This window comes from Onychostruthus taczanowskii, unplaced genomic scaffold, assembly GCF_017590055.1.
Source record: "Onychostruthus taczanowskii isolate IOZ18803 unplaced genomic scaffold, ASM1759005v1 scaffold16, whole genome shotgun sequence".
Classification (NCBI taxonomy): Eukaryota; Metazoa; Chordata; class Aves; order Passeriformes; family Passeridae; genus Onychostruthus; species Onychostruthus taczanowskii.
In genome coordinates this window covers 11812175-11837611 of record NW_024498795.1, presented here as the reverse complement: position 1 = coordinate 11837611, position 25437 = coordinate 11812175, and the positions used below count along the sequence as shown (strand labels likewise).

The following is a 25437-nucleotide window of genomic DNA, read 5'->3' as shown; positions in this document are numbered from 1 at the left end:
AACCCATGTATTTTTTATTCCTCTCTTAACAGTTGCTGAAGTTTCTAAGAGCTCCTAACACAGTGCTGCCGCTTTAGACTTCATGCAAAAGGTGCATATCTCACATGCTAGCATACCAAGCAATCATATTGTTTGCACAACTGGACCTTTTGCAGCCCATCTGTTTTTTAACATTCACTTCCTTTTCTTTTAAAAAGCTGCTTAGCTCCTGATGCAATTTATGTACCAAAAGCATCCAGCAGACTTGAAAATCAAGCAGGCTTCACAGCCTTTTTCCCTGTACTTTTTCTACCTCTTCGAACAGACAAAACGAAACACATGCACAACTTCATCAAAAACCTGCAGCTCAAAGATAAGAGCTGACTCCAGAGAGACCTCCCTAAAATTCCACTTCACTAGCTAAAAGTGGATTGGCAAAAAGCCGTATCACATTTCTTTCCAGACTCAAGCTGCAAACATTTCCCCCATAAAGAAGGCCAGCACTGATCCTCTTAGCACCTTCGAGAAGTGCTCCAGAAGTCATCCTCCATTTGGCACTCGGTCCTGTCACAGCTGCTCAGAGTTACAGATCAACCTAATTGTGTGCATCAGCCACACATCCTTACAGTGTTTCAGGAAAAGGCAATCTGGGTGCAAGACGTTTTAAAGGACTGGCAACACTGTGAAGTCAGCTAACTCTGACCATATCTGAACAACAGTTCTGAAGTCACAGTATATCTGTTAATGTAGCATGCAACAGGGAGAGATCAGCATGCCAAGGATTATGTGGTGTGGACACTTCTCCAGTCAAAGAAGCCTAGATGATGCCAGTATCTGGCAGTGCACTGCAGAAGAAACACACAAGGACTCTGCTGTGACAGGTCAGGGTCTGACCCACGCTGATGAACCCAACTTAACCCCTGCAGAATTGCCTTGAGTTCCCTGCATCAAGTGTAGCAGCTCTTCACATAGTTGGATGGCTTCTTGTAACAGCTGAGTACTTCTGAGAGTGCCAGTCACACTGACTCTGTACTCACAGCCTGGTCCTTCTGCAGCCAGAGCCACACTGGATGCAGAAAACCCATCCTCAGAGCTGTTTATTTTTCTGGCTTTTGCATGCCTATCTAAGAAGCCTCCAGGAAACTAAACAGGTAATAAATGACCAATAATACAATTTTATGTATCATAGAATCATCAAGGTTGGAAGAAACCTTATACCTTTAAGATCATCAAGTCCAACCACCAGTCCCGCACTACCACTGTATCCCCTAAACCACTAAATCTCATCACCCAGCACCAGATCCTATTAAACACATCCAGGGATGTTGACTGCAGCACCCCCCCGGGCAACCCATTCCAATGGCTGACCATTTCAACAGTGAACATATTTTTCTAATATCAAATCTGAATCTCCCATCTCAGCTTAAGGTCCTGTAGAAATGACTGCACTCTTTCAGACTCATGGCAAACTTGCTAGCAAGGCATTTGAAAGTTGCCACCGTAAGGAAAATTTTTATCCCAGATTTGAGCAGATTAACACCAGCCATCTAGAGCAATATCAACATTATCACATTCATTGTTATATGGCCTGTCAAATATCAAGGAAAAGGGCAAACTCCAGTAAAACTCTGTCTCAGCTTTACCACTTAACTACTCTTCCTTTATTGACCATCATGCCTATAATGAATGTACAGGTCTAAAAAACTTAAGAGTATGGTGTACATTGGAATTTAGTGAATTTAACATAGTCTTCCATGTTGTCACTGAGATTTAATGTTTGCTGTATAATTAATTTTTATTTTGTTAATATCATTCTATAATATGATTAAAAGTCTCAAGGAAGCATTTTTTTCCTTTACATGATTATTTGCTTGAATGGAAGTAGAGTCCCTGGGATTCTTTTCCTAAGCTACAGTAGTCTTTTCCTGGAGCAGGGGTAGAGATTTTTTCTGCCTCCAGCTAAACATATCCCAGCAGAAGATGAACAGCTTTATGCAGATTCTTTGATCTTTAACATGGCATAAGCTTGTGCATCACCACTGCTGTCAGCCTCTGAGTTAGAACTCAGAATTACTACAATTTTGATGAGAAAGTAGGAGGTCATCTTAACACAGCTGCTCTACTGCAGATTAGATGCACAGCTTCTAACACACTATTCTCCACTAACACCTAAAGGGCAATTACTCTACAACATTGGGAACACAGCATAAACTACTCCTCAAAAACTCTTCTTCCCCTTAAGAATTACCTTTCCAAGCACAGCAGTCACAGAGGTATCCTAAGCACCATTGTTCAACTGACCTGAACAAATCTGAATGCCCCAACTCTTTTCTCTTCTGGTCCTCCTCCCTTCCCTCTTTAAATACTACAAATCCATAATCAGACACTTACCTTGAGAAAAGGAACTAAATATGGTTGTGGAGATGACTTAAGCTCCATGTACAACTTTTTTGTAAATTCTTCTGGTTCAATTTTTGCTTCCTAAGAGAAAAATATAATTACAATAGTAAGTTATAGCTGAATCCACCCCACTTTTTTTCCCCAAGATGTATCAAAAGGTCATGGCAACTTTTATTATCATGGCATTGTTCAATTTCAGTACTCAAAGGCTTTTTTCCTGCTTTATTTAAAGAGAAAAAAGGGGAGTTAGGATAGAATAATGTTGTAATGTTCATACAGTATTAGCCAGTTGTCCAATTTCAGTACTCAAAGGCTTTTTTCCTGCTTTATTTAAAGAGAAAAAAGGGGAGTTAGGATAGAATAATGTAATGTTCATACAGTATTAGCCCAGTTGTTTACATTTTCCTCAACTACAGGCAGTTAACACACTTAGGGATAGGTGTTCACACCCAATCACTGAAGTGAAGGGATAGAAAAAAGTTTAAGCAACACAGATCCTTTTGAGTATCTCATTGTTATGTAGATGTATTTTAAATCTACTACTAGTACTTCTTTCAGTAGTTTATGTGCATAAAAATAAACTTAGAAGCACTGAAGACTAATGACAACTTAGCAGTTTTTGTAAGACAATTCTGCACACACAGCATAATAGAACATTTAACACAGTCTTTCAAAAGCAATCAAAACATTTCTGCATACCCCCATGGTAACAGTCCTCTGAATTGCAGAGTACTGTTTCCTTTCTTAATGCTTTCCAGCCTGTCCCAACACAAACACCTGAGGCAAGGGCTTAGGAGGGTTGGGAAGCTGCAGCAAACTTCTGAGACCTCTCACCTGTACACAGGGCTAAGCCCCAGACTCTGCTGCCCTTCCTCACCCTCCCAGAGTCATCATTACCTTCTCCAAGAAAGAGCAAAGAGCAGCACCAATCTCCATTTCTGCTGAGAAATTACTCCTCTCACCCATATTCACCTCTGGAGAAACTGTTCCAAGTTGCTACATAAGCAGAACAGGGATTTTAAAGACTGTGTTTTTGCAGACAAACAGAGCTTCAAGCAGCTCTCCCATTTAGCCACTCGATCTGCTGCCTGTTAGATCTCACTGAGGTGCAGACATGGGTCACCAAGGTCTCACTGATACAGATGCAAGTGGTTTGGCATGCTAAGGCTCAGTGCATACAGGGTGCTTGACATGCGCTTCATTAAACGCTGCCTTAAGGATCATTTTGCTGCCCAGCTGCAATTTACTCATTTCTCTCATACACAAAAAGTCACTTTATTTTGCATTTAAATCATACACATACCAAATAGCAGATTTTTAAATTACTACAAAAAGCAAACAAGTGTGCAGTTAACAATGTATTAATGTCTCTTAATAACTGCTCTTAAAAGAAAGAAAAACAAAAAACAACAAGTACTGTAAGCACAAGAAAGAACAACTCAATTTTTCCCACAGAAGAAAGGTGTATAGTCCAGCAGGGACAGAGGCTAAGGAATCAAATTTTTGCAAGGCTGCATTCTTCAAACAGTCTGCTCTCTGAAATTACACCTGTCTACATCACACCTTCCCAGACTGAAAAGCCCTTTGGTACCACCAGCAAAGCCACCCCCCTCCACCAGCACACAGCCTTCTGCTACGGCGGAACAACAACACAGCAGCAGCGGTCAAATGCCATGACAAGAAGTGGCAGGAGAAATCGTTACCAGGAAAACCCAGCTGTGCTGGGATACAGCACAAAGCACCATACGGAAGCCACCTGCAAAGAGAGAGAGCTTGGCAGCCACCACATTGTTTGCTCCATCCTACTGTTTTAAGCTATTGATAATGTCATTCCTGTTCCACTGCTCAGTTCTGTCTTGGAGTAAAGCAGTAGTATGGACTTAGCGCTGCACGGCAACCTCCACCTCAGATTCTTGCTACTGAGGACTCAAAACTACACTAACATGAAAAAAAAGACCCAGAAACTGTGTTAACACTACCAGCTCCTGCTATCAGTTACCTGTGTGCATAAAGTGAAATAGAAATGTGAGGGAGGGAAGTAACACAGCATGGGATTCAGTTAAAATAAGATTTATAATGTAAGACTTTACAAGGGTCAGATGCACCCAGCCACAAATCCAACTCTTGAGCTGATAAAAAAAAAAAAACAAAAAGCACTACAAAATAACAGGAACAAAACTATGATAAAGTAAATGTCAAAAATCTATACACAAATGATGCAGACTTTGTTTTGGAAAAAAAGTCTCACCAGTAGGTTTTGCACCAGATTCTTCACATTCTGCCCCATCTCAGGGGCTTGAGGTCCACTTGACGCCAATTTTACTAGTGTAGCAAGAAAATTCTTGCATTTCTTCACATTCTCTAGCATCTCCTAGTGTGGAAATAAAGAGAAGACTGTTAGATGTTGCACTGTCTCTTCAACCTCTGATGAACATACAGAATGTTAATTTTTAATTAAAAACTTTTTTTCCTTACTGTAGAAGCGCTGGTCTGTGCTACTGTTGTGCCCTCTGCTTTCACAGAGACTGCCTTTTGGGAGATAGCTTGTGCAGGTGGTCCTGTAACTGGAAGTTTTACAGGTGTTCCAGTACTCAAAGGCTTTACAGCAGTAACTGTAGTAACACTAGCTGTTGCAGCTGCTGGCTGAAGAGAAAAATTAACACTTTTTAACCAAGGAACAACGTGACAAACATACTCGATTCTGCTAGCATATAAGGCAGCAACCTCCCTGGATTCTGCTAGCATATAAGGTAGCAGCTTCCCTCCACACTGCTATCCGAAACACAAACAATTCCTCTCTTTGTTTTTAGAGTTTAGATTAATTTGCTTTGAGAGGCTCTATTTAATATAGTGACAGCCACAGCCATAATTCTATTTAAAAATGAAGGGTGGGGGGAAGAAATTACAGAGGCATATCCAGACCAAAACACTGCCTGCAACTTTGAAGGAAGACAGGAAGGTAAAATTGTCTTGAAGAAACCAATATATTAACTTTGCCAGGCTACTACAGTCTAAGACTAATGGATTTTGGACAATGCTAAGCCAGGTGATACCATTCTGAAGACAAGCAGAACCGTAAGTCATTATTTATCTTTCAGTCTTGCCCTGAAGCTCCTCTCCCAATTGCAACACCCTTTGCTTTTCCTATCACACACAGAGTAGGCAAAAGACATCATGTCAACTTTGGAAGGATGCAAGTGCCAGCAGAAGCAGCCAGCTCAGCAAATGGATCTAACAAGTTCTTCCTGCTTTTTCCTCGTGGGCAGCAATTTGGATCTCCTTCTCCTCTGCCCTGACAGAAATTCTCACAAAATCCAGTTATTGTGAGACCTCTTTTTAAAAGCTCATTATAATTTACCAACAGATTCAGAAGCTGCAGCAACAGGAGAGTAATTAAGGTTTAGGAAGAAATACCTCCCTTCTTTGCAAATTAGACTAAATCTAAAACCCACTAAACTGAAGTATTTCTACTTCAGACTTTAAAGAGAACAAACAAACAAACCATACCCAAAACACCAACACAGTTAATTTGATACAACAGAATACAATATGAATAAAAGAATCTGCCCATGCAAAAACCCACTACTTTTGATTCCTCAAATTAAAAACTGAAAAGCCAGAAGGAACCCACAGATAGAGTTCCAGGTTAACATCTGAAACCTAAAGTTGGGTGTCATCTTTCCTCCTGTGAAGGCTGTGAAGAGGAAGGGAAAGTCTGGTTTTGTAGTCCAAATTTTAGTTTCAGATCTGCACAATGTAATGGCTTTCACTGACTCTTAATTCTGACTCCATTTAAGCATCCCAGCTTAGTGAAAGAGGCACAACTAACACTGGCTAATTGCATTAATCATAAGAGAGTCAGACAGGAGTCTAACTTACCATACCATGGATAAAACAAAAACTAATAAAAACTGGGACAGACATCACATAGAATAGCAGTCTTTCCGGATAGGGAAAATTAATAAGCAAACTTTTAAAGCTAAAGCAAAACCATAATGCTTTTGTCACATATTTACAATTTTTCTTTTCTGGGTGGGTGTCCCCTCCTCCCCAAGCTGCTGCCAGCTTGACATGAAAGCAGCAGGCAGGTACCAGAAAGCTTGGGCTCCCACTGTCGGTAACACTTTAATAGCTCTCTGCAGGATCTTTGCCACCACCACTGCCTCTTCCAAGGATGAGGCTCAACAGCTCTGAGACCACAGGGAGGCAAACTGGGCACAAGAATCCCACAAACAGATGGGCAGGAGGAAGACGGAAGGGGACACAGTGCAGATCTGCCAAGTTGCAATGCCCTGGGCTTTTAAAAGTCGAAAACAGGAGCTGATCTCTTGCAAATTCCAGCATGCTTACACATCAAGACTAGAACAGCATTTTATCAGCTGAGGGAGGAAACAACAGGAAGTCTGCTGGACCCTTTTCCCAGGAAAATGAATATCTGGGAATTAATTTCTGCCATGTGCCGTCAACAATCGGCTACTGACAATTCTCATTCTCACTTTGAGCAACAGAGAAACGGTCACCACAAAAAATGGCATTAATCCTGCATATTTTGAAGTCATTTCAACAGAAGTGCTCTGCATCTAAATGAAAGTGCCGCAGCATGATGCTAATTAGACACTTTGCAGCTTTGTTACCCCATCTGGGAAACCGGTAAAAAATAAGAACACACAGGTAATTTTGCCTAACCTCAGAGCTTAAACATTCAGGAATGTCAGAAAAGGGAAATATTTTCGCTGATGAGGAGAATAATCCTGCAGTCAGTACCTACAGAGTTTTGCAGAGAGCGTTCCAACTTGTATTTCACAAAAGACTGGAGATGCAAAACCAAGCCAAATATTATTTCTTCTCCACTCTCCACGACTTTTTGTGGTGACATCATACTTCCACACCACACTCCTCTCCTGTGATCTCAAAAATTATCAAGACTAAGATCAGGAAGTTATTTTAAGACTGTTGAATGAATTGCTGCCAAGGAAATCAGACTCAAGGGCTCAGCCATCCTCTCCCCAGATGGTTCCATCAACTTTTTGTAATGACTCCCTTTGCAGCACTCTTCTCCTGTCCATCCCAGGGTGAAGAGCAACATGACCACATGATGGCAAGATGTATCCATATTGCAAATCTATTTACTCTTCATTGTACAAGGAGCTCATACAGAGGGCTTTGAAATCTTCTGCAAAGCAGAGGGGCTTCAAGGAAGCTACTCCAAACAAAACAGCTCTATTAATTTTTCTTAGAGTCGTCATCCCTACTGTTTAAATCCAGCCCTACAGCTCATTACAAGTGTTCCAGTTTCTACAGTGGGGGGAAAAAAACCCTCAGCTTACAAAAAATACTCCAAGTCTATGTCTTTATATATCTCAGAAGAACACAAGTTCAATAGACTACATCAAAACTGAATTAAAGTACAGAAAAACCAAGCTAAAGGCAGATAAAAGTTTTAAAAAGAGAAGTTAATAGCATGATGAATCTCAGTGTTTACCCACATGAGAGTGTGAGGATGCATGCGACTTCATCCATCAGATGATGGATGACCTTCATCTCTTTTCCCCAGTGCAAGGGTAGTATAGTAGATAACTATTGTTTTTATATCCTAAAGACCTCTATGCAGAGATCACAAACACAGGGTTTGCAAGCTAGTATTCCAAAACAAAAGTGAGGAATATCCATTACTGTATTTAGACACAAAGCATACATTCTGAGCAAAACAGAAAATGTAATAAGAGAGACCTCTGGGTTTTCCACTTTAGCCCCAACATTATCCATCTGTAGTGAGAGGGAAGTGAAAAAAGAGCACAGAGTGTGAGTAGTGTTCAGTTGCTGATACAGAAGAACAGCAGAAGGATGAACTTGTTAGTCAGACTGTTACCACTGCCAGTACACACATCCCCCAACCCTTCAAACACCCTCAGGGTCAAGAACATACATCCAGCATGTTTTTTTGAATGACCGATCTTGCTCATTTACTGAGTGTTTTGTCAACTGCTACAGCTCAGTCTCCTTCGAAGTCTTGTCACAAAATACAAGTACAAGCCAGACTTCTTCATTTCTCCTCCAGATTACGAACAGAACATACTATCTGCGGAAAAATTTCTTTTAATTCCACATGCATATCCAGAAGTCTCAGCCCCAAGAAGAGGATGAACCATATGTAGGAAAAATCTCATACTCTGCAGGTGATAAAACCCTCTTCAGAAGACAGCTACAACATTTTTCTCTAGAAAAAAGCAAAGGAAGACCTAGGAAATAAGACAAAAATACTACTTGAAAATAATGAGGCATTTTCAACCACTGCCTATTTACAGTTGTACCTGTGGAACCCACCTGCCACACTCAGTTAGAGAACAGGTCTCCAGCTATGACCTTCCTTCAGTTTATAATGAGGGGGAAAAACATCATACACATGAAAAGCAGCTTGATTGGTGTAGACAGCTCATTTTCCCCCAACATCATCTCAGGTATACTTTTTTCCCCACTAAGGAATCAGTGAACCCCAACAGAAGCACATCTCCCAGAGAAGATTTAGCAAAAGATTGAAGGAGCTCTGTCACAGTGTACAAAAGCACTGGAAATGGCTCTCTGAACTATTTCTTTTATTCATTGTTCATGTGCTTTCTACTGTAGTGGGCTAAGATTATCTGACACATGCTGACAGAAGCCTAATTAAATTATGCATTTAAAAAAACAGATTTGGGAAACATTTGTTATGAGGACAAACGTTACTAAGCTTACTGAAAACCAGATTACAGTTAGAAATAACAAGAACGCATCCATATTTTCTCTAGTTCTTTCTGTCACTTATTCCACCACACTATAAAGCTTGCAAAGTACCTGTATTACAGCAGGCGTCTGAACAGTAGAAACCACAGCATTTGTTGTTTGAGATAATGTTTTCACAGGAGCAGCTGCTATTTTCTTTACTAACTGCGTGCCAGAATTCTTTGAAGAAATAAAAATAAAAAAATAATTACACACGGGCAGAGAACAGTTGTCAGACAAGTCAATGACAAAACAGACAGTGAAGTTGGGGTCAGATACAAACTGAGACATATCCTCTTACAGTAACAATACAGGCGTCATTCACACAGTCCATATAATTTAAACACTGCTCAACCAAGCTCTTTGTCTACCAGTTTAATATTCAATAACAGATTCAGAGACTTTTAGAGATAATGCATAATCAGAATAAAATGGTTAAAGAAATAGGTAAATTGTTACTTTTATGTAGTTCCTCACTCTTGCACGCTGACCACACTACAAGAGATGGAAGCAAAAAGCCAGCAGAGTTCAGGGAAGGAGGAACATCCTAGGGACATGGGAAAGGTTCTCAGCTTTACTCAGCTTTGGCCCAACAGAGGATCACAAGGTTTTAGATACTTGCAGTAACCAGAGACAATTTTGGCTGGCATTTTTTTCTTGAAATGGTTTACATTATCATCATCAGAGACGAGTTGACTAATTTGAGCTTTACCTTACCATATGTAACAGCTCACAAGTTTTTTCCCAAGCAAGAAAGCAAAGCACATATTGATGTTTATTGGTGCAAAACCAAACACCATCCCCCCACTCAGAAAGGGTTAAAACGCTTATTTAACCCTCCACAACTTATTTGCAAACCATGCTATAACTACATAACATACAGCTATGCCAAGTAAAGTTATGAGAGAAGTTACCTGAACAGCACATATTCTGATTGCAGGTGTGCTGGTTGGCACAGATGGTCTCACACTTGTGTTATTTTGTGTCTGGTTCTGGTTCTGTGCTATTGACTGTTGAGATACCAGCATCAGGTGGCCATTACTACTTCTGATAAGAACAGTTCCTGTTGAAAAAAAAAACCAGTCAGACTGTGAAATTAAGTTATATTATGGCTTTCCTGTATTTCTGTGGAAGAAATAACTAGACCACACTGATAATGTAATATTTACTTTATTACTCCAAGGAACAGCTGCCAAGAAATATAAGAATAAAGTGCACATCAGCTTTACTATGCATCTTATGACAGAAAATAATTCCTAAATTCAAGAGAAAAACTTAACCACTGGCCTCGCTGAAACATGGTGGGCATACAACATGCAAATTGCAAAACAGTTCACCATTTGAGTCAAAAAGATACTCTGAACATTAAAAAGACAGACACTCAAAATATACACACAGTCTGGGATTACTTTAGCACTAATTTTAAGCAGTTCTTCAACTGCAAAATTCATTACCACTACCACACTTGGTTGCCTCTTCCGTTTCTCAACATTTAGGCACATACTGAGAGATGAAAACACAGTTTAGAGAAAACTGTAGTGAGAAGTGAAGCCTGATTAGTATCAACTCACCCACTTGTATCAAGACCATCCTCCCTGGTCAAGAGAGCAGTGGTCTCCCCTGAAAATCAAGGCTGCTGAGGTAATTGAAGCTGTCCCTCTGTCAAGGGTGTGTCCAAAAGCATTATACCCCAAGGTTTTATTGAAGCAGTTTGAAGCCAAATAGGGAGATTCCAGTGGGAAAGAATTAAAAAAGAACGGGAGGGAGAAAAAAAAAAAAGACCATTCAGCTATTAAAGCCTCCTCCCTCCTCCCCTAAGGGCTCACCTCTGAAAAATTCAGAGGATTCAAAACAATCATAAATACAAAATGCCAGCTGGGTACTTGGTCTGTACCATGTCAGGTCCTTCAAAGGAGCTACAGAGGACCCTGCCTTTGTGGTGCCTCACCTCCTTTGCCTCCAGCAGCAGCTGCTGCAAAGTCCCGCACTGAAAGCATCATCCTCAAACATCGTCATTTAACACCGACCTTTCAAATAAAAGGAAGGAGGAGGTACAGGAGAATCCAGATATGTAAACAACACTAGCTCAATGTTTCTGGAGGACTGCATTAAACTTTCTTGCAAGATATCCAACATCTGAAACCAGATCAGAATTCTATGCACACTTACAACCCTTCCTAGTGTAAAACAAGACTGTAACGGAAGTCTTTTTACTACTTGGTTAGTCTGAAAGCTGACAAAACATGACCATACAATACAGCCTAAAACACTGCTTCTGTCTGAGTTTAAACACATACAACAGAAAAAGCCACAAGCTCCACAAGTTGGGTTTTTTTGAGTATGTTTTGGGTTTTTTTGGTTTTTTTTTAAATAATCAAGCTATAACCACATGCTTAGAAACAGCTTTTCATCCTCCACATCTAAAAGCATAAGAGGATATTGCAAGACAACACAAAACCTGGTATAAAAGTCTGTAACATCAACATATTGCCATTTACATAGCAGACACAAGCTGAGAACTGCAAGAGCAGCATCTACATGATCCCCTCCTTTCTCAAGCAGCTTTTACTACATGGGGCAGATGCACAAGGCAGTTGCACATTCAGAAAAACACTGTTAACTCCATCTGACAACTCAGCTTTCTCCTCCTCCACTGATGACTTGACCATAATTATATTTAGGTACAGATGGATCATTTAATTTAATCAATGAATAACGGGAATTCTAGAAAACATATTAGATTTCTCATTTTCTTTTCACGCCATCTCATTTAGACAGTGATTCATGGCAAACAATTTATCATCAGCCAGGAAAAGGGCATTGTTTCCCTTGTTCAGACCACATGCTTATGCAGATTTCACTGAAAGAGAGAAAGCTGACCATATTTTGCTAGCAATAGCATTTCTCTCTGCTCTAAATCTACATTCAGAATGACAGAAGTGTTGCTCCTGGAGACTTTAAGCTTTTCTTTTATAATCCTAGTTTAAAATATCATTGACAGCTCTACTACTTTGAGAAGGCAAATATAAACTTATAATTTCATTCCTTTAGAGGTTTAGAATTCATTAAGAGTTAGTTTTCATGTACTTGGATATTTTGTCACTACTCATTACTCATCATTTGTCTGTTAAGTCAAATTATCAGAAGTGCAATTTCTACTTCTGCATTTGAGAAACCAAATTGACAACTTGATTACAGGGCTGGGACTGGTTTTTCGTTACTGTTCTGCATTTTCAGTTGGCATTCAACAGAGATGGAGACCCTGCTGGAAAAGTATCCCATCCTCCAGTCACCTGAATGGGGTGAGTTTCCAGCACAATCTAATTGCTTGACAGGAAATTACCTCGAGTGAGCTAGAAAGTTTATGCAAATACAATACAGTTCATATGTAAATCCATTAACATCTCAAAAAAGAAAAGGTAAACAAGTAACGCCTTTACATTTGAGCAGGACAGCAGTGATCCCAAAAAGGATGTAACCTAAAACATAAAGCAACCTTACCCATAGCAACAGGATTAGGCAACACAAGGACCTCCATACTGAATTAAAATGGTGAGAGCAGCCACAGAAGAAGTTATCTAAGGCCAATCCAGTGGCCATAGCCTTGATTGGAACATTCAACTATGATAATGCCTGTTACTTGAATATAAGTTAGAGTAACAAACAATCATTTCCTTATCTTTGTCCCATTTGGCAGAATTTTTAATACAGCACGGTAACCTTTTCATGGCAGCAGCTCTTTGTGACACTGGCAAAATTATAACTCCAAACCAGTATTATGGTAATCTACTAACTACTGCTTCTGCAGGCTTAATGCTATTGATGCCTGATGCACAGATAAAGCTGAAGGCATATTTGAAACAGCTGTTAGAGCTACAGTTCCACACACTGAAGAGCCACATCTTGTCCAAGCACGAGAGACAGTTCTGGGTAGTTACAACCTAATGTCACAAAGGGACAGTAAACTGACACATGAATTGCCTGGAACACTTTGAAAGCTGTTGAGAACAGCACTTATTTTTTACCTCTCCTTGCCACAATTTAATTACAGTTTTTCACAACTTTGATACTCCCCTTCTGCCTGGAAACAAAAGCAATAACCCCATACTACAGTCAACAGTAGACTCCAAGAGGTGGCACAGGAGGTCTCTTATGCTAGAAGAAGAGGTTCCATGGCTCTCAAATCCAATGACTGAAGTCTCATACACTTTATACAGCTGCACAAGTGTGAAATGAGACAACAGCAGGTGATGGTAACCTTGAGGCTCTCAATAGAAGGGTCACATAAACAGACTCGCGCAGCTACCAAGACTCTACTATCAGAAATGAAGGTAAGTGCAAGAATCCACATTCTTCACTTGGCAGGGGGGAAAGATAGTACTTCTTATCAAGAGCTGTTTTCCCATACACTAGAAGGCAAATACTAACAAAATAAATGTGAAAACTGATCATGTCTTGCAGTCACTGCAACTCCACAAGAAAATGGGGGAAAAGAAGAGACAACATGGAAAACACAGGACCTCTGAACAGCTGAAGCATGAAATTTCATCTAACACCTTTCAGCACTGCATTTAAAAACAGAAAAGGTAGTGGCAATCTGAGCAAAATACCAGCATCAATGGTAGTAAATGAAGAGTGATGAAGCATCCTCATAATAATAGAGATGCCCTCTTTTGGGCTGCACTTCCAAGAACATTGTTTGACAGTTTTACTGGAGTTGTTTCACAGAACAGGACAGTCTTCCTCACTATTCACACACTTTTATAGGAAGAGCAAGGCACAATTCCTTTGGGGCTACAAAGCTGTTCCTATTTTCAAACCAAAGTGACCAGTTACCATCAGGGATTATTTCTTACATGCTTTACTGGAGGACTCCAGTGTCTCCAGCAGAATAAAAAAAAACCCTCTTTTTGCAACGAATTGAGACTTCTGTCTTTAGATATTCTGCCTGTCCTGCCAAAAACATACCTTGGAAAGTTATTTGGTTTTCCTACACTGGCTGAAAAGGTAGTTAATGCACCATCAGCTGTTTCAGCCATTTGTTCTCTTCACACCTTTCTCCAGCTGTAACCCTCTGAAGGGAGCTGGAGGGGAAGTAAGTACCTGACAACCAAAACCCAACTCAGTTTCCTCCAAGGCTACACAAAAGGAGCCATGCTATACCTTCTTACCTTGAAGAGGTCTCATTGAGATCTACACCCAGCACCCTGCCTTCTCCTGGAACCAGGGCTGCAGGTACCCTGCCTTGAGGAGGAGAGCCTGGCAACAGTCCTGCAAAGCTCTGGCAGCCACCACCCAGATCAGCCTCTACTTAGACATGCCAGCACTGTGAGCAATGGAAAATCAGAGGCCTTCTAATGAAATTTAATTTCATTTCGCAAACTTGAGATCACTCTGCTACAAATTTGGACTGTCCCAACACCATTAGTAAAGGAAACCAGCTTACTCTGAACTTGGTTTAGCACCCAACCCAGGAACCAAGAAACACAGGTTAGCAGCATCCAGATACCTCTGCATTTTAACTAGAAAGCACCAAAACCTCACTGGAGACAAGAGCAAGAAGCTGTGGGATAAGGGCAGAGATCTGTTTATGCCATCTGCACGGGCTTCACTGTATTTCAGGGAATAGTGTTAAGGAAACCAAAATGTTGTTAACACAAACCTGCGCTGCCAACTGAAGCTCTGGGCTTCATCCAGCAGCATTGAACACCAATGATGCAAAAGCATCCCACTGTAAGGGCAACTTCCACCACGTAGGACAAGCCTGAGACATTTCTGATGGGGAACTTCCCCCAGGAATTTCCTGAGATGAAGCAGCTGGCGTTTGTGCTCCAGTGGAGATCCACCTTATGCTGTTACTACAGGTGAAGCTGAAGTTGTCACCACTTTGATTACAAGGTTTCTAACCCAACTGCTCAACCAAACAACTCATGGGAACTGCTGCTTAGGGAATAACATGAGGAAATGAAGAGAAGTCTTTTGCTCCTAAAATAAAATACAAGCAAGAACCAACCACAATGAGACCAAAGTCATTTAAGAGAACATAAGTCACAAAAGCTGCATTCAAAGAAGCGTAAACTTAGCATATTTCAAAACAAGGAGTGCCTTTATCAGGTATGTTGCCAATCTTAGTAAAGTACACTTAAACCCAATTATAAAAACAAGGCTAAATGGGGACTTCCAGGTCTCAAATCAGTAACTAAACAACAAAAATGTTTTAAAACAACAGTAATGTGTCAGAGCTCTCTGTTCCTAAACAAATTCCATTCTTTCACTGAGCTACTCAAAACAGAGCGATAGCTTTTAAGGAAGTTATTTCAAGCTAAAACCAAGCTTTAAAGGGGATGTTTTAATAGGAAACTAAGTGGCAATTGAAAGGGAATATTGGTTTTAAGATCCTTTGACAATTTAGGATCATTCAAAACTTGGAAAATAACATACCAAACACTACTAATCAATGCAACAGGATAGCATACAATTTTTCTCTCTGAAGCTATCCTTTAGGAAATAAAGCCTGTTTTTTCCTCTTCAGTTCCACTTATTGAGTCCCACAGAATAGGTCACTTAAAAGTTTTTAAAAATACGTCACAGGACTGAATAACACAGACCAAAAAAGGGCATTATTAGAGATGTAGACTGTTCCAGCAGTGATTGCATCAAGGTGCATTATGTCAGTAGGTTAGCAGAAAAAGAGTGCTAAAGAGGCACAAAGTGTTAATGAAATACTGGGAAAGACAGTAACTTAACTTCTACATGATTGACTTAATCCTTCTAATATGAAGGATATGGAATGTTTTCAGATGAAGTATGGTCTGTAGTGCATGCAGGAGGACTACTTATTCTCTTATGAACCTCACTCAGTACTTGAATTTTTCTAGATGTCTACTGCAAGTTATGTAATGGAGATTAAAAAACAAGGACAACAGCACAATTTGGAGGCAACAGCTAGCTGTGCTTTTCACCCTTTTAGGAATGAAGCTACAGCAATGATCTAGAGGCTCTACATCAAGTTACCTCATCACAGGCTCTTAATAATGATCTCTAACTTCTATTTTTAAATGCAATTGACTTCAGACAACAGATCTTTTGTGAAGTCAAAGATTGATTGTTTTAGGCTTTTCTTGGGAAAAGCACCTGTGATTGTTCTCGTATTTCCCATATAAGCAGGACAGAGGGCTCATCTACACTATACGGGATCAAGATAAGTTGTTCAGCATCTACACTACACCCACAAAGCATTTTACTCCATACAGCAAATCATTCCAACTTGTGGAAGTTGATTCTAGCTGATATAAAAAGAATTCAGCAATGTCCAACCCACAATCAAGCACTGCTATTGCAGCAACAAGAATCACTGACCACACATCCCAGCCATCAACCAATTAATTCCATTCACATCTCGTTTCACAAACTAAATAATTACGTATCAGAAATCACCCTCTGTGCTCTTTTCCTTTGTTCCAGGGAGGCTTCTAAACTAATGGGTTTTCATAGTAATGGCTCAGGACCAGTGACTAGCATGTAGATATTGCAGAGTCACAATGAAATGTCAGATTTTGAATTCCAATGAAAGACACCTTGTTTTGCACATGGATATGAAAATCATTAATTTCCATGTCAGGAGAAAAATTCAAAGGCCATAATGCCCATATTCTTTCATGCTACAACAGAACACAGACTACACACAATGCTGTACCTGTAAGTTCTTTAAAGATGTTGATGGCATCTTTGCCAACTGCGCAAACTGCACTGCAGATTCATGCAGATTCTGGAATACAACTTTCAAGGCTGATGTCTGACATCTCACCTTTTCAAAGCCAGTGACCAGCTTTCCTTGCAGAGATCACTGCCCAGCTGACAGCACAGTTCCACCAGCATTAATGTTCCCCAGACTGTCTGGGCTGCTGTGAGCAGTGTTTTAAACAACCACCATGTACACACTAGCTCGAGGGGTTTACAGTCCCAGCAAAGGCTGCTGCCTCCAGTAACTCAAACCTTCCTCTGGCTAAGCATCTTTCTGCGCTAACAGCAGGCACCAGCTCCTGAGATACCCAGTACAGGGTACCTTCCAAGTGTAGGGAGCTAGGAAAGGGATGCTGCTGTCTCTTCTAGGCAGGATGGAGCAGACTCTGGTGTCCTATTGTTTAAAACGGTCTGGAATAATGGACACCACACATCTTTCTCAAGAGTATAAACGAAGTCCCCTCTCCCTCCCTTTCTGCAGGAACTAGACACAAAGTGCTAAAACTGCAAAAATCTGAAGCCAAGTTTCACACACTGCTCAACCAGCAAGTCTTATCCAAGCTGTTGGAGACTAGCTGCTCATCAATGCATTTTGGTGCCCAGATGGATATCTGTTTAACAGTCTAGCAACTAGGCCCCCTTAATTTTCACATTTTCTGATGCCTTTTCACAGAATACAGGCCCACATTTCAGCTTAAAGAGTTCTTCTTGACTGCACACACAGTTGAGCTTCTTTCCTTGAGAACACATTTATATCCACATAATTTTACAGTTATAGTAAAACTCTTAAGCAAAAGTATATGTACAACCAACAACAACCAACCAATAGGTTTTCTGGGCATAGTTACAAGACAGCACTACCATTTCTATTTGGATTCAGAGTGTATTTATTACACTTGAATCCCAAGAAGTGTTGTTTTTATTGTATGTAGGCATCAGGGATTCCCAGCCAACACTGTGCACCAAAAGGCAGAGCCGTATTTGATATTGTGATAGCATCTAGCTCTTGTCCTTGGGCCACGTCTTTCAGCAACTGGGATCATTTCCCATCAACATTTCCCCATCGCATCTTTGTGGTTTGCAACTTTGCACCTTGAGGCTTGGTTGCTTTCCTGTCTGAGTAATCAAGACAGTTCTAGGACTGTCTATAGCTAAGATGATCTGACTTGAGCATTCTCCAGGACCCAAATTACCTCATACAAGAGCTTCAAATATTTGCTGGGGACTCAGCTGATGGCAGTGAAGTAGTACTTCAAAGGAGCCAAGTGACACTTCCTTACTCTCAAGACAATTCCTACTGCACTGAAAGGAGCGTTGAGTCTCTATACCACATTCTCTTGTGTACTCCTAGTACTCAGTGGAGTGAAATTCTTCAAATAGCAAGTGATATGCTTGGCACACTGCAGCCATATATATACAGCAGACAGCTTTCTAAGGACCAGAAAGTATGCCAACACCCTGCACTTGCCATTTCTGGAACAGCCATCTAGCTGTTACAGAGAAATCTGAAGCTGAAATGTTGAACCACAAATCTTAACTTTAAACCAAGAGTTACTGAAAACATCATTGGTGCCTCGGTAGTGTTTTAACAAAGGACAAAATCAGTTCCCTTTAAATCTGTATCTCCTTTAAATAAGAAGATAATCAAGTCAGTTAATTTTACAATGGGACATTTGTTTCCTCACTGCTCACCTGGGGACCAGAAGAAAGTTGAATTCCACTTCTAAAAGTGCAAATACCCTACTCAGCTGGATGGTTTTTCACTTGCAAACAAGGAATCAACACTGAATTTTAACACTGTTCACCACCTTGCTCTAAGTGTGACGGAGCAAACAAAAATTATTGCAGAAGACAGCAAAACCTCCATGGGAAGCATTAACTTCCATCTACACAGATATTGTGGAAACTGTCACTGTGGAAACTCTGTGACATTTGTGAAGTGCGTAGTACGCCAGCTGTGTATAAAGGTGTTCTGAGTGCACTAACCCCCTTCAACAGAGAGCACTGGCTGCCCCACTGAGACTGCCTGGAAATGAATGCACCACCCATCAGTCAGCTGGACCTGGCTCCCAGGGCTCCACTGGGAACAGGCGGCAACTGCCACTGGGCAAGCTGCCAGGGAAAGTCTTCAGGGGCTGTGCCGACCAGGGCATGCTGTTTCATCCAGTCGCTATTCCAGCCTGGACATCCACCCAAGGAACTCTGATTCCCCAAGCAACTCCTAGGAGCAGCCAGTACTAACAAAACTATCTCCTCTGCCTCCACCAAACTGGAAGTGTGCTCTGGAAGAAGCCTGCAAACATGAGGAGTTTAATGAAATATTCAGTTTTAAATATGAAAATTAAGTGTTACTGTATCATCGGACTGTTCTTATGGCACAGGAAGGTCACTGAGCTGCACCAGATCTCCAGCCTTAACAGACCCTAGATTTCTTCATCAGCAACAAGGATCTTCCATCTATTGCTATTTTTACCCCACTTCAGTTGCAATCAGAGACTATTTCCTCAAGACACTGGAAAAGACCTGTTAGTGGACTTTGTTCTAAAGGTGATCCAGATGGCAGAGCAGACCTTAATCCTGGCAATCTGAACAGTAGGACACTTAAAAAACATCTATGGTGATCTTTTCCATTTTGCAAATTACACCTGGTTTTCTTCTGACATCATCAATTTTCAGAAAATACCAAAAGAATTCTCAAAAAAGTATTTGCCTTTTGCTTCTGTCTAAATGGTTAAGGCAGTACTAATTCTTCATCTCTGATAGTTATCAAAAGCGTTGCTTTTTACATCAAAACCTGCATACACATATATCTGTAAATACAATCCTACCCACTAGGCACAGCACAGACTCCAGTCAAGTGGCATAACAAATACCTGGTTCTCTAAAATGACTTTAAAAACCTGGTATGGTTACTACTCAAAATAACAACACATGAGCTTACCTAGATTTTATCAGCATCTTTGGGAAAAAGAATACTGAAACATAATTAGTATTTCCTCTAGCTGTCACTTGTGTGAGTGATGCTATTTTTACTGCTGCAAGCTGAAAGGTCCTTTAAATACTGCAAAAGCAACACAAGTCATGCTCACGTTCTCTCTCTTCTAAGGATTAAAAAAAGTTTACTGTTCACCAAACTGTAGCTGTAATTCTTTGCAATACACTCCAATCGACTGTAAAATCTGAATAGCATTTAACATTAATTTTACTGAGCATCATATTTCCATGCTTCAGTATTCAGAATGCATCTATTTTTTTTCTGTGTGTTGGAAAACCATAAATCTAGACATTAGCTTTGCATCTTCTGCCAAGATTTAAATCTTAATTCCCACATGGCTGTGCATTTAATAATTTGAAGGCATTATTTTGCTAGACACACTCAGTCCTGAAAGCAAAATCAAGTCCTACAGTGCAGCTGAAATTTCAACTAGTTACAGCACAACACATTTCCTCGCTATTATCTAAGTTTGACTTAGTTCTTCAAGCTTTTCAAAGCTTTGCTCACCCCTCCTCAGAAGAAAAAGAAGTTGATCAGTGTCGCCTACTGTGAACAGAGAAGCTTGCAGAGAATCCATTCCCAGAAGCCCGCTAAACAGAGGTCGTTATTGGGATACAAAAAGTTACAAGCACCGATTATTCAGCCCCCACTGGTCTAAGTACAAGTACTACGCTCAGACTTCATGGGATTACCAACAACCAGAAACTGCATACTTTAAAGGAATTTCTATGGTTTTCTATCAGTTGAAACAAGAAGTCTTTAGATAACCTACTCCTACTCAACATAATATAAATTAAGTATTTTTAAATCAGTGTTTCCTCCTGTTCTAAAGTGACGGACCAGATACAGATATGAAAATATCGAATTCCTCACGGTTTTACCACTGAAAAACAACAACTAGAACATAAAGATGGAGATTCACAGCACTGCATGAGACCTATTAGGTCAACTTTAAAAGAAGGCAGCAGCATCCAGATGCTTATCAGCCCTTACCTCTTCAGGTTACCTACCTTATGTTCTACAGACAATTAAGAGAAACTCAACAAGACCAGGCTCCATACCACCCCACTGCAGTTTTGGAATACCCACACCGGCTCTCCCCTTCCCACCCACAGGAGTCCACACGCTGGCTGCCTACTTCATGCCACACAGCCCAGCCACCTGACACAAACAGTGGCTGTGCTTTCTGAAGTTACCCACTATCAGCCTAGATAAGCTGCAGGCAGTGGAAAACCTGCCACAGACGAGGCAAAACATCCAAGCAAAGACAACTGAGCTGCAAACAGAAACCAAGAAGCTGAACTTGCTGCTGTTCCCCTCTAAGTCAGGTGCGAAGGAAACCTTACACGGAGACCATGCCTTGCACCACACTGCTAGCGAAATTACAGCACACTCAGGACACCTTTTCTTTGCTGACACTGTGCTTGCTCAGCCCCACTGGTGTTAGCAGTAATGGAAAGCATAAAACAGAAATACACACGCCAGAGGCAGCCAATGCTACAGTAGAGAGGATGGCAGCTGTTGCCACAGTGGCATGAGGTGAGGTTTTCAAAGAATTTTCCTGCTCTAAGCGAATTGAAGGTAACAATGGAGGATCCCTGGCATCTGGTTCAGTTCTGTCCTTTTTCATCCTATCAGCAGAGAAGCAGATTTATCTACTAATTGTTCTTTCAACACCTGCTTGTTATGAATATTCCAGGTCCAGGGATAGACTGAAAGAACAGGCACAGAAGTGGCAAAAACCTAAGTTCAAGAAAAGTAAACAAAACCAAGAAACAACACTCTTTTTGTTGTTTTTATGCTCTTTTTCTACCCTCCACTTCTCCAAAGCAGTGTGGGGCCCAAAGACACTAAGGAGAACTACAGACATTTGTCACGGCCCTTTGTCTCTCCTTCCCCTTCCCAATTAATTCCTCCTGTCTAATAGCACAGTCCATCCATTTCTCCCCCCCATTAAGCTCAGGTTAACCAAGGACACAATTTCTTGTTAAGCAGATGGTCCATGACATGAGACTTTTGCAGGTTTGTACGCATCAGCACAGGCCACATGGAGCTCAGGACTGAGGCAGCACTGCGCTCACCACGCCGCTCTGCTCTCTGCAGACCCAGACTGCTACGTGCAGAGCCTTCTGAAATGCTGCTAGCCTCGCTGCTCTTGTCAGCAAAGAGGGCAACTGAGGAAAGGTCCCTTTGGTAGATCAAATCCCCTTGTTCATTTGGGAGGATACAGCCCAGCCATTGAGTCTGCGAGCTGATGGTATGCACGATAAGAAGACTAAACCCATCCCTGAAGTCAGACCAGCTGGAGTCCTACTTCGTGCTCAAGCCTCCAGTGGTGGTCAGCCAGGGATGGACTGGAGCAGGAGGATGGCCTTGGGTAGCAGCAGCACTGCTCTGACAGCTGGCTGCTCCGCTGAAAACCAGCACTTTGTGGAGGAAATCAAAGGAAGGTCATGAAAAATCCTTGCTACTCATGAGCAAGCCTGAGTCCTTCAAGACCAAGAGAACTTGTAAAGCTCAGTGGTCTTTCAGACAAATCAGACAAAATCAGACAAAAAGAGGCACTTGGCAGATGGGCAATCTGTGCTCAGGGGCATGAGGAGTCAGTCATTAGCTAGTCATCTGCTTTTCCCAATTCCTGGCTTTATGCTGAGCAAGAGAAAGGGGGAGGTAGAGACGGAAGAGAAAGAACAGCATAAATCCCAGATTTCCATGAACCTCCCTGCCCTCCAGGTCAAACACAACTCGGCTGGTGCCCTTCCTTCCCCAGACTTCAGTGCTATGGAAGCAATGCCCACTCTGGGCACAATCCGTTCATCACACACTCAGCATGACCAGTAAGGGCAGTGCTGTCCAGCCTTCCTCAGAACAAGCCACTTCAAATACTTCCCTTTGAAACCTGAAGGAAGGATGTTTTCTGTATGCATTTTTCTTAACACGTGACACAAAAGATGAATGCCATTATTTTAAACCTAAGTGCATCTTCCCTTCTGTATTTTATCCTGTATGGCTAGATTTGGCAGTTTATTTGAAATAAAAAACTTTTCAAGCCTAGGAATTTGGTGGTTTATTCCACTTCTTTTTCTTAATGCTGCTAAGACTTGTAGCTTTAATGCTATCCACCTTGCATTTTTTATTATTAATTAAAAATTGAATCCACCTAGGAGACAGGTAAAATACTAACACCGTTTCAAGACAGAATGCATTTTTATATAACCTTGCAACAATTACATAGAAAAGTTCCCCTGAAACATTGATCCATTTGAAATCTGACAATGTCCAGCTCCTTTTGAAGCACTGAAGTCCACACAGTTATTTTTATTTACAATGCTGCAGAGTACCAGCACCTCTGAACTTCTGATACAAAGACGGCATTGTCCCAAGAGCAAGGAAAACAAGCTGATGCAACTGAGGGGTAATACTACTTTTGTGACGTCTGCTTCCTACCACAACACAAGTCAGATGACATTCAACAGTATACCTGGACACAGTCAAACTTAAGCCACTACAAAAACCCTGTAAGTTTTGCTAACTTGTAGTTCCCAAACCACAGGCAACTCGCTTGATCACCCACCTTCACAGATAGGTATTTAACTCAACGTCAATACATTCCAGAAAGCAAAAGTATTAGATACAAAACCTGAATACCTGGGAAGCCCTGCTACTAGAAGTTAATATATTTCCATTAGGTTCATTTCAGAGGAAAGTTGGCAAGGATTTAAACCCATCCTTGACTGCTGACTACCCAGACATTACAGCATCATGAGTGCTGGGAAATCTACAGTGAAACTGACTGACTAAAGACTTTTTTTTTTAAATTAGCATTATATATTTCCTTGGGAGGTGCATGTCTTTGATAAAGACACTGGCATTTAAAAAAAAATGAGCAAAGGAAAAAAAAACAAATATGCACTACCAGCACAGGGATTACTGTAAAGCCAGTCATTGTTTTCAGCAATATCCAACCTGAAAGTAATTGCAACAGATGCTCCAACAACAGAACTATCCTGGCAGGAAATAATTATAGCATCAAATAGCAATGAAGTCATTACATATCTTGGGGTCTCAACAGAGCGAGACCAAAACCAATGAAAGCAAAGTCACTTTTTTTTTTTTTTTTTTTTTTTTAAGCACTTAAATACAGCCCAACAGGGAGAAGTGGGAAGTTCAGAACCAACAGCACCTTCTCCCTCTTAAGAGAAAGTGCAGGTGGAAGCCCTGGCTAATCCTCTGTTGCTATCCAAAGTATTAAGATGTCTGTATCAGCATTGTGCAATTCCTACACAAATATTTTCACTGCTGTTATAGGACGCACATCTGCAAGGACGGCATCTCCCCGAACCCTTACGTTTCCCACGGAGGATTTATAGAAAAAAAAAGGTTTCAAGGAGCAACACGTAATGAACTTTCAACTCTGTCCTCCTTAGGCACGGCGGTATTTTGTTCCATCCACAGTCGCATCGGCCTGGTCGTGCCGGTGACAAGAATTCCCGCGGGACAGCCCGGCCGGAGGGGAGTGCGGGCAGCCTGACCCGCCCGGTGAGTTACGGAGCCGCTCTGCAGCCGCCAAGCCACGCTCGCACCCCCGCCCCGAGATACTCCTTCATCCAAGTTCCACTAAAGCCTCGAGCAGTCCTTTTCAAGTCACGTATATGGGTAACTTGGCCGCTGAGTTTTTGGTTACTTCTCCTGCTCTTCGTGCTATCCAGCAAAGTAAGAAGTTGCCTTTATCCAGAGACTTCCAGATCTATCCTCCAGACAGGCTGTAAGCATCCCCAGCGCTACCCGACGGAACCCAGTCACATTGCCCGTGCCCAGCAAGGCACACGCACACGCCGGTTCCCAGAAGTCTGGGGCGGACAAGCAGCCCGAAACACACACCTCCACTACACCACCGCCACCCCCGCCGCCCTGCCCGTCCTTCGCCACGGCCCGTCTCCAGCAGCAAGGGCAGCGCGGCGGGCCCCGTCCTGCCCACCGGCCCCCCGGCAGCGACGACCGCGACATGCCGGCTAAGTCGCGACACGGGACATGTCCGCAACTGGGGCAGCCCGGGAGGGATCACTCACCTGGGGGCAGCTGCAAGTTGGCCGGCAACTGGAGGGTGGCCGCGGGTGGCCCCTTGGGCGCCACCGGCCGCGGGACGCCGGGAGCGGCCCCCCGCACCAGCGGGGTGCCCGTGGGGGCGGCCGCGGGACGCGGGGCGGCAGCNNAGCCCGCGGCTGGGGCGCAGGCGGCCGCCTGCTCCGGGTGCCCGCCGGGCATCAGCCTGACGGGGGCCGCCGAGGCGCTCATGGAGGAGGAGGCGGCGAGGGGACGGGGGGCGGCCGCGTCGCGCAGAGCCCCGCGGCGCCCCGCAGCATCGCGGGCGGGCGGCGCTCAGGCGGTGCCCCGGCCGGCGGCTCGCCCGCCGAAACACATGGCAGCGCCGCTCCTCCGGCTCCCGGGCGCCGCGCACGTGGGCCCGGCCGGCCCGGCCTCCCCTGCCGGCGGCGGGAGGGAGGGAGAGAAGGGAGGAGGGAAGAAGGGCGGGCCAATGCCGCCAGAGCGTCCTACTGCGG

General features: G+C 42.3%; 1 protein-coding gene across 1 annotated transcript in view; it reads right to left on the bottom strand.

Moving 5' to 3' along the window:
* Positions 1-25171, bottom strand: part of TAF4B (TATA-box binding protein associated factor 4b) — a 69526-nt gene extending 44355 nt beyond the window's left edge. The window contains exons 1-6 of the mRNA XM_041399222.1: positions 24946-25171; positions 10053-10201; positions 9211-9318; positions 4855-5022; positions 4628-4750; positions 2371-2460 (exon numbers count right to left, since the gene is read on the bottom strand). Of these exons, the coding sequence (XP_041255156.1) occupies positions 2371-2460; positions 4628-4750; positions 4855-5022; positions 9211-9318; positions 10053-10201; positions 24946-25171 (864 nt within the window). The remainder of the gene's footprint in view (positions 1-2370; positions 2461-4627; positions 4751-4854; positions 5023-9210; positions 9319-10052; positions 10202-24945) is intronic.
* Positions 25172-25437: the final 266 nt, after the last annotated feature.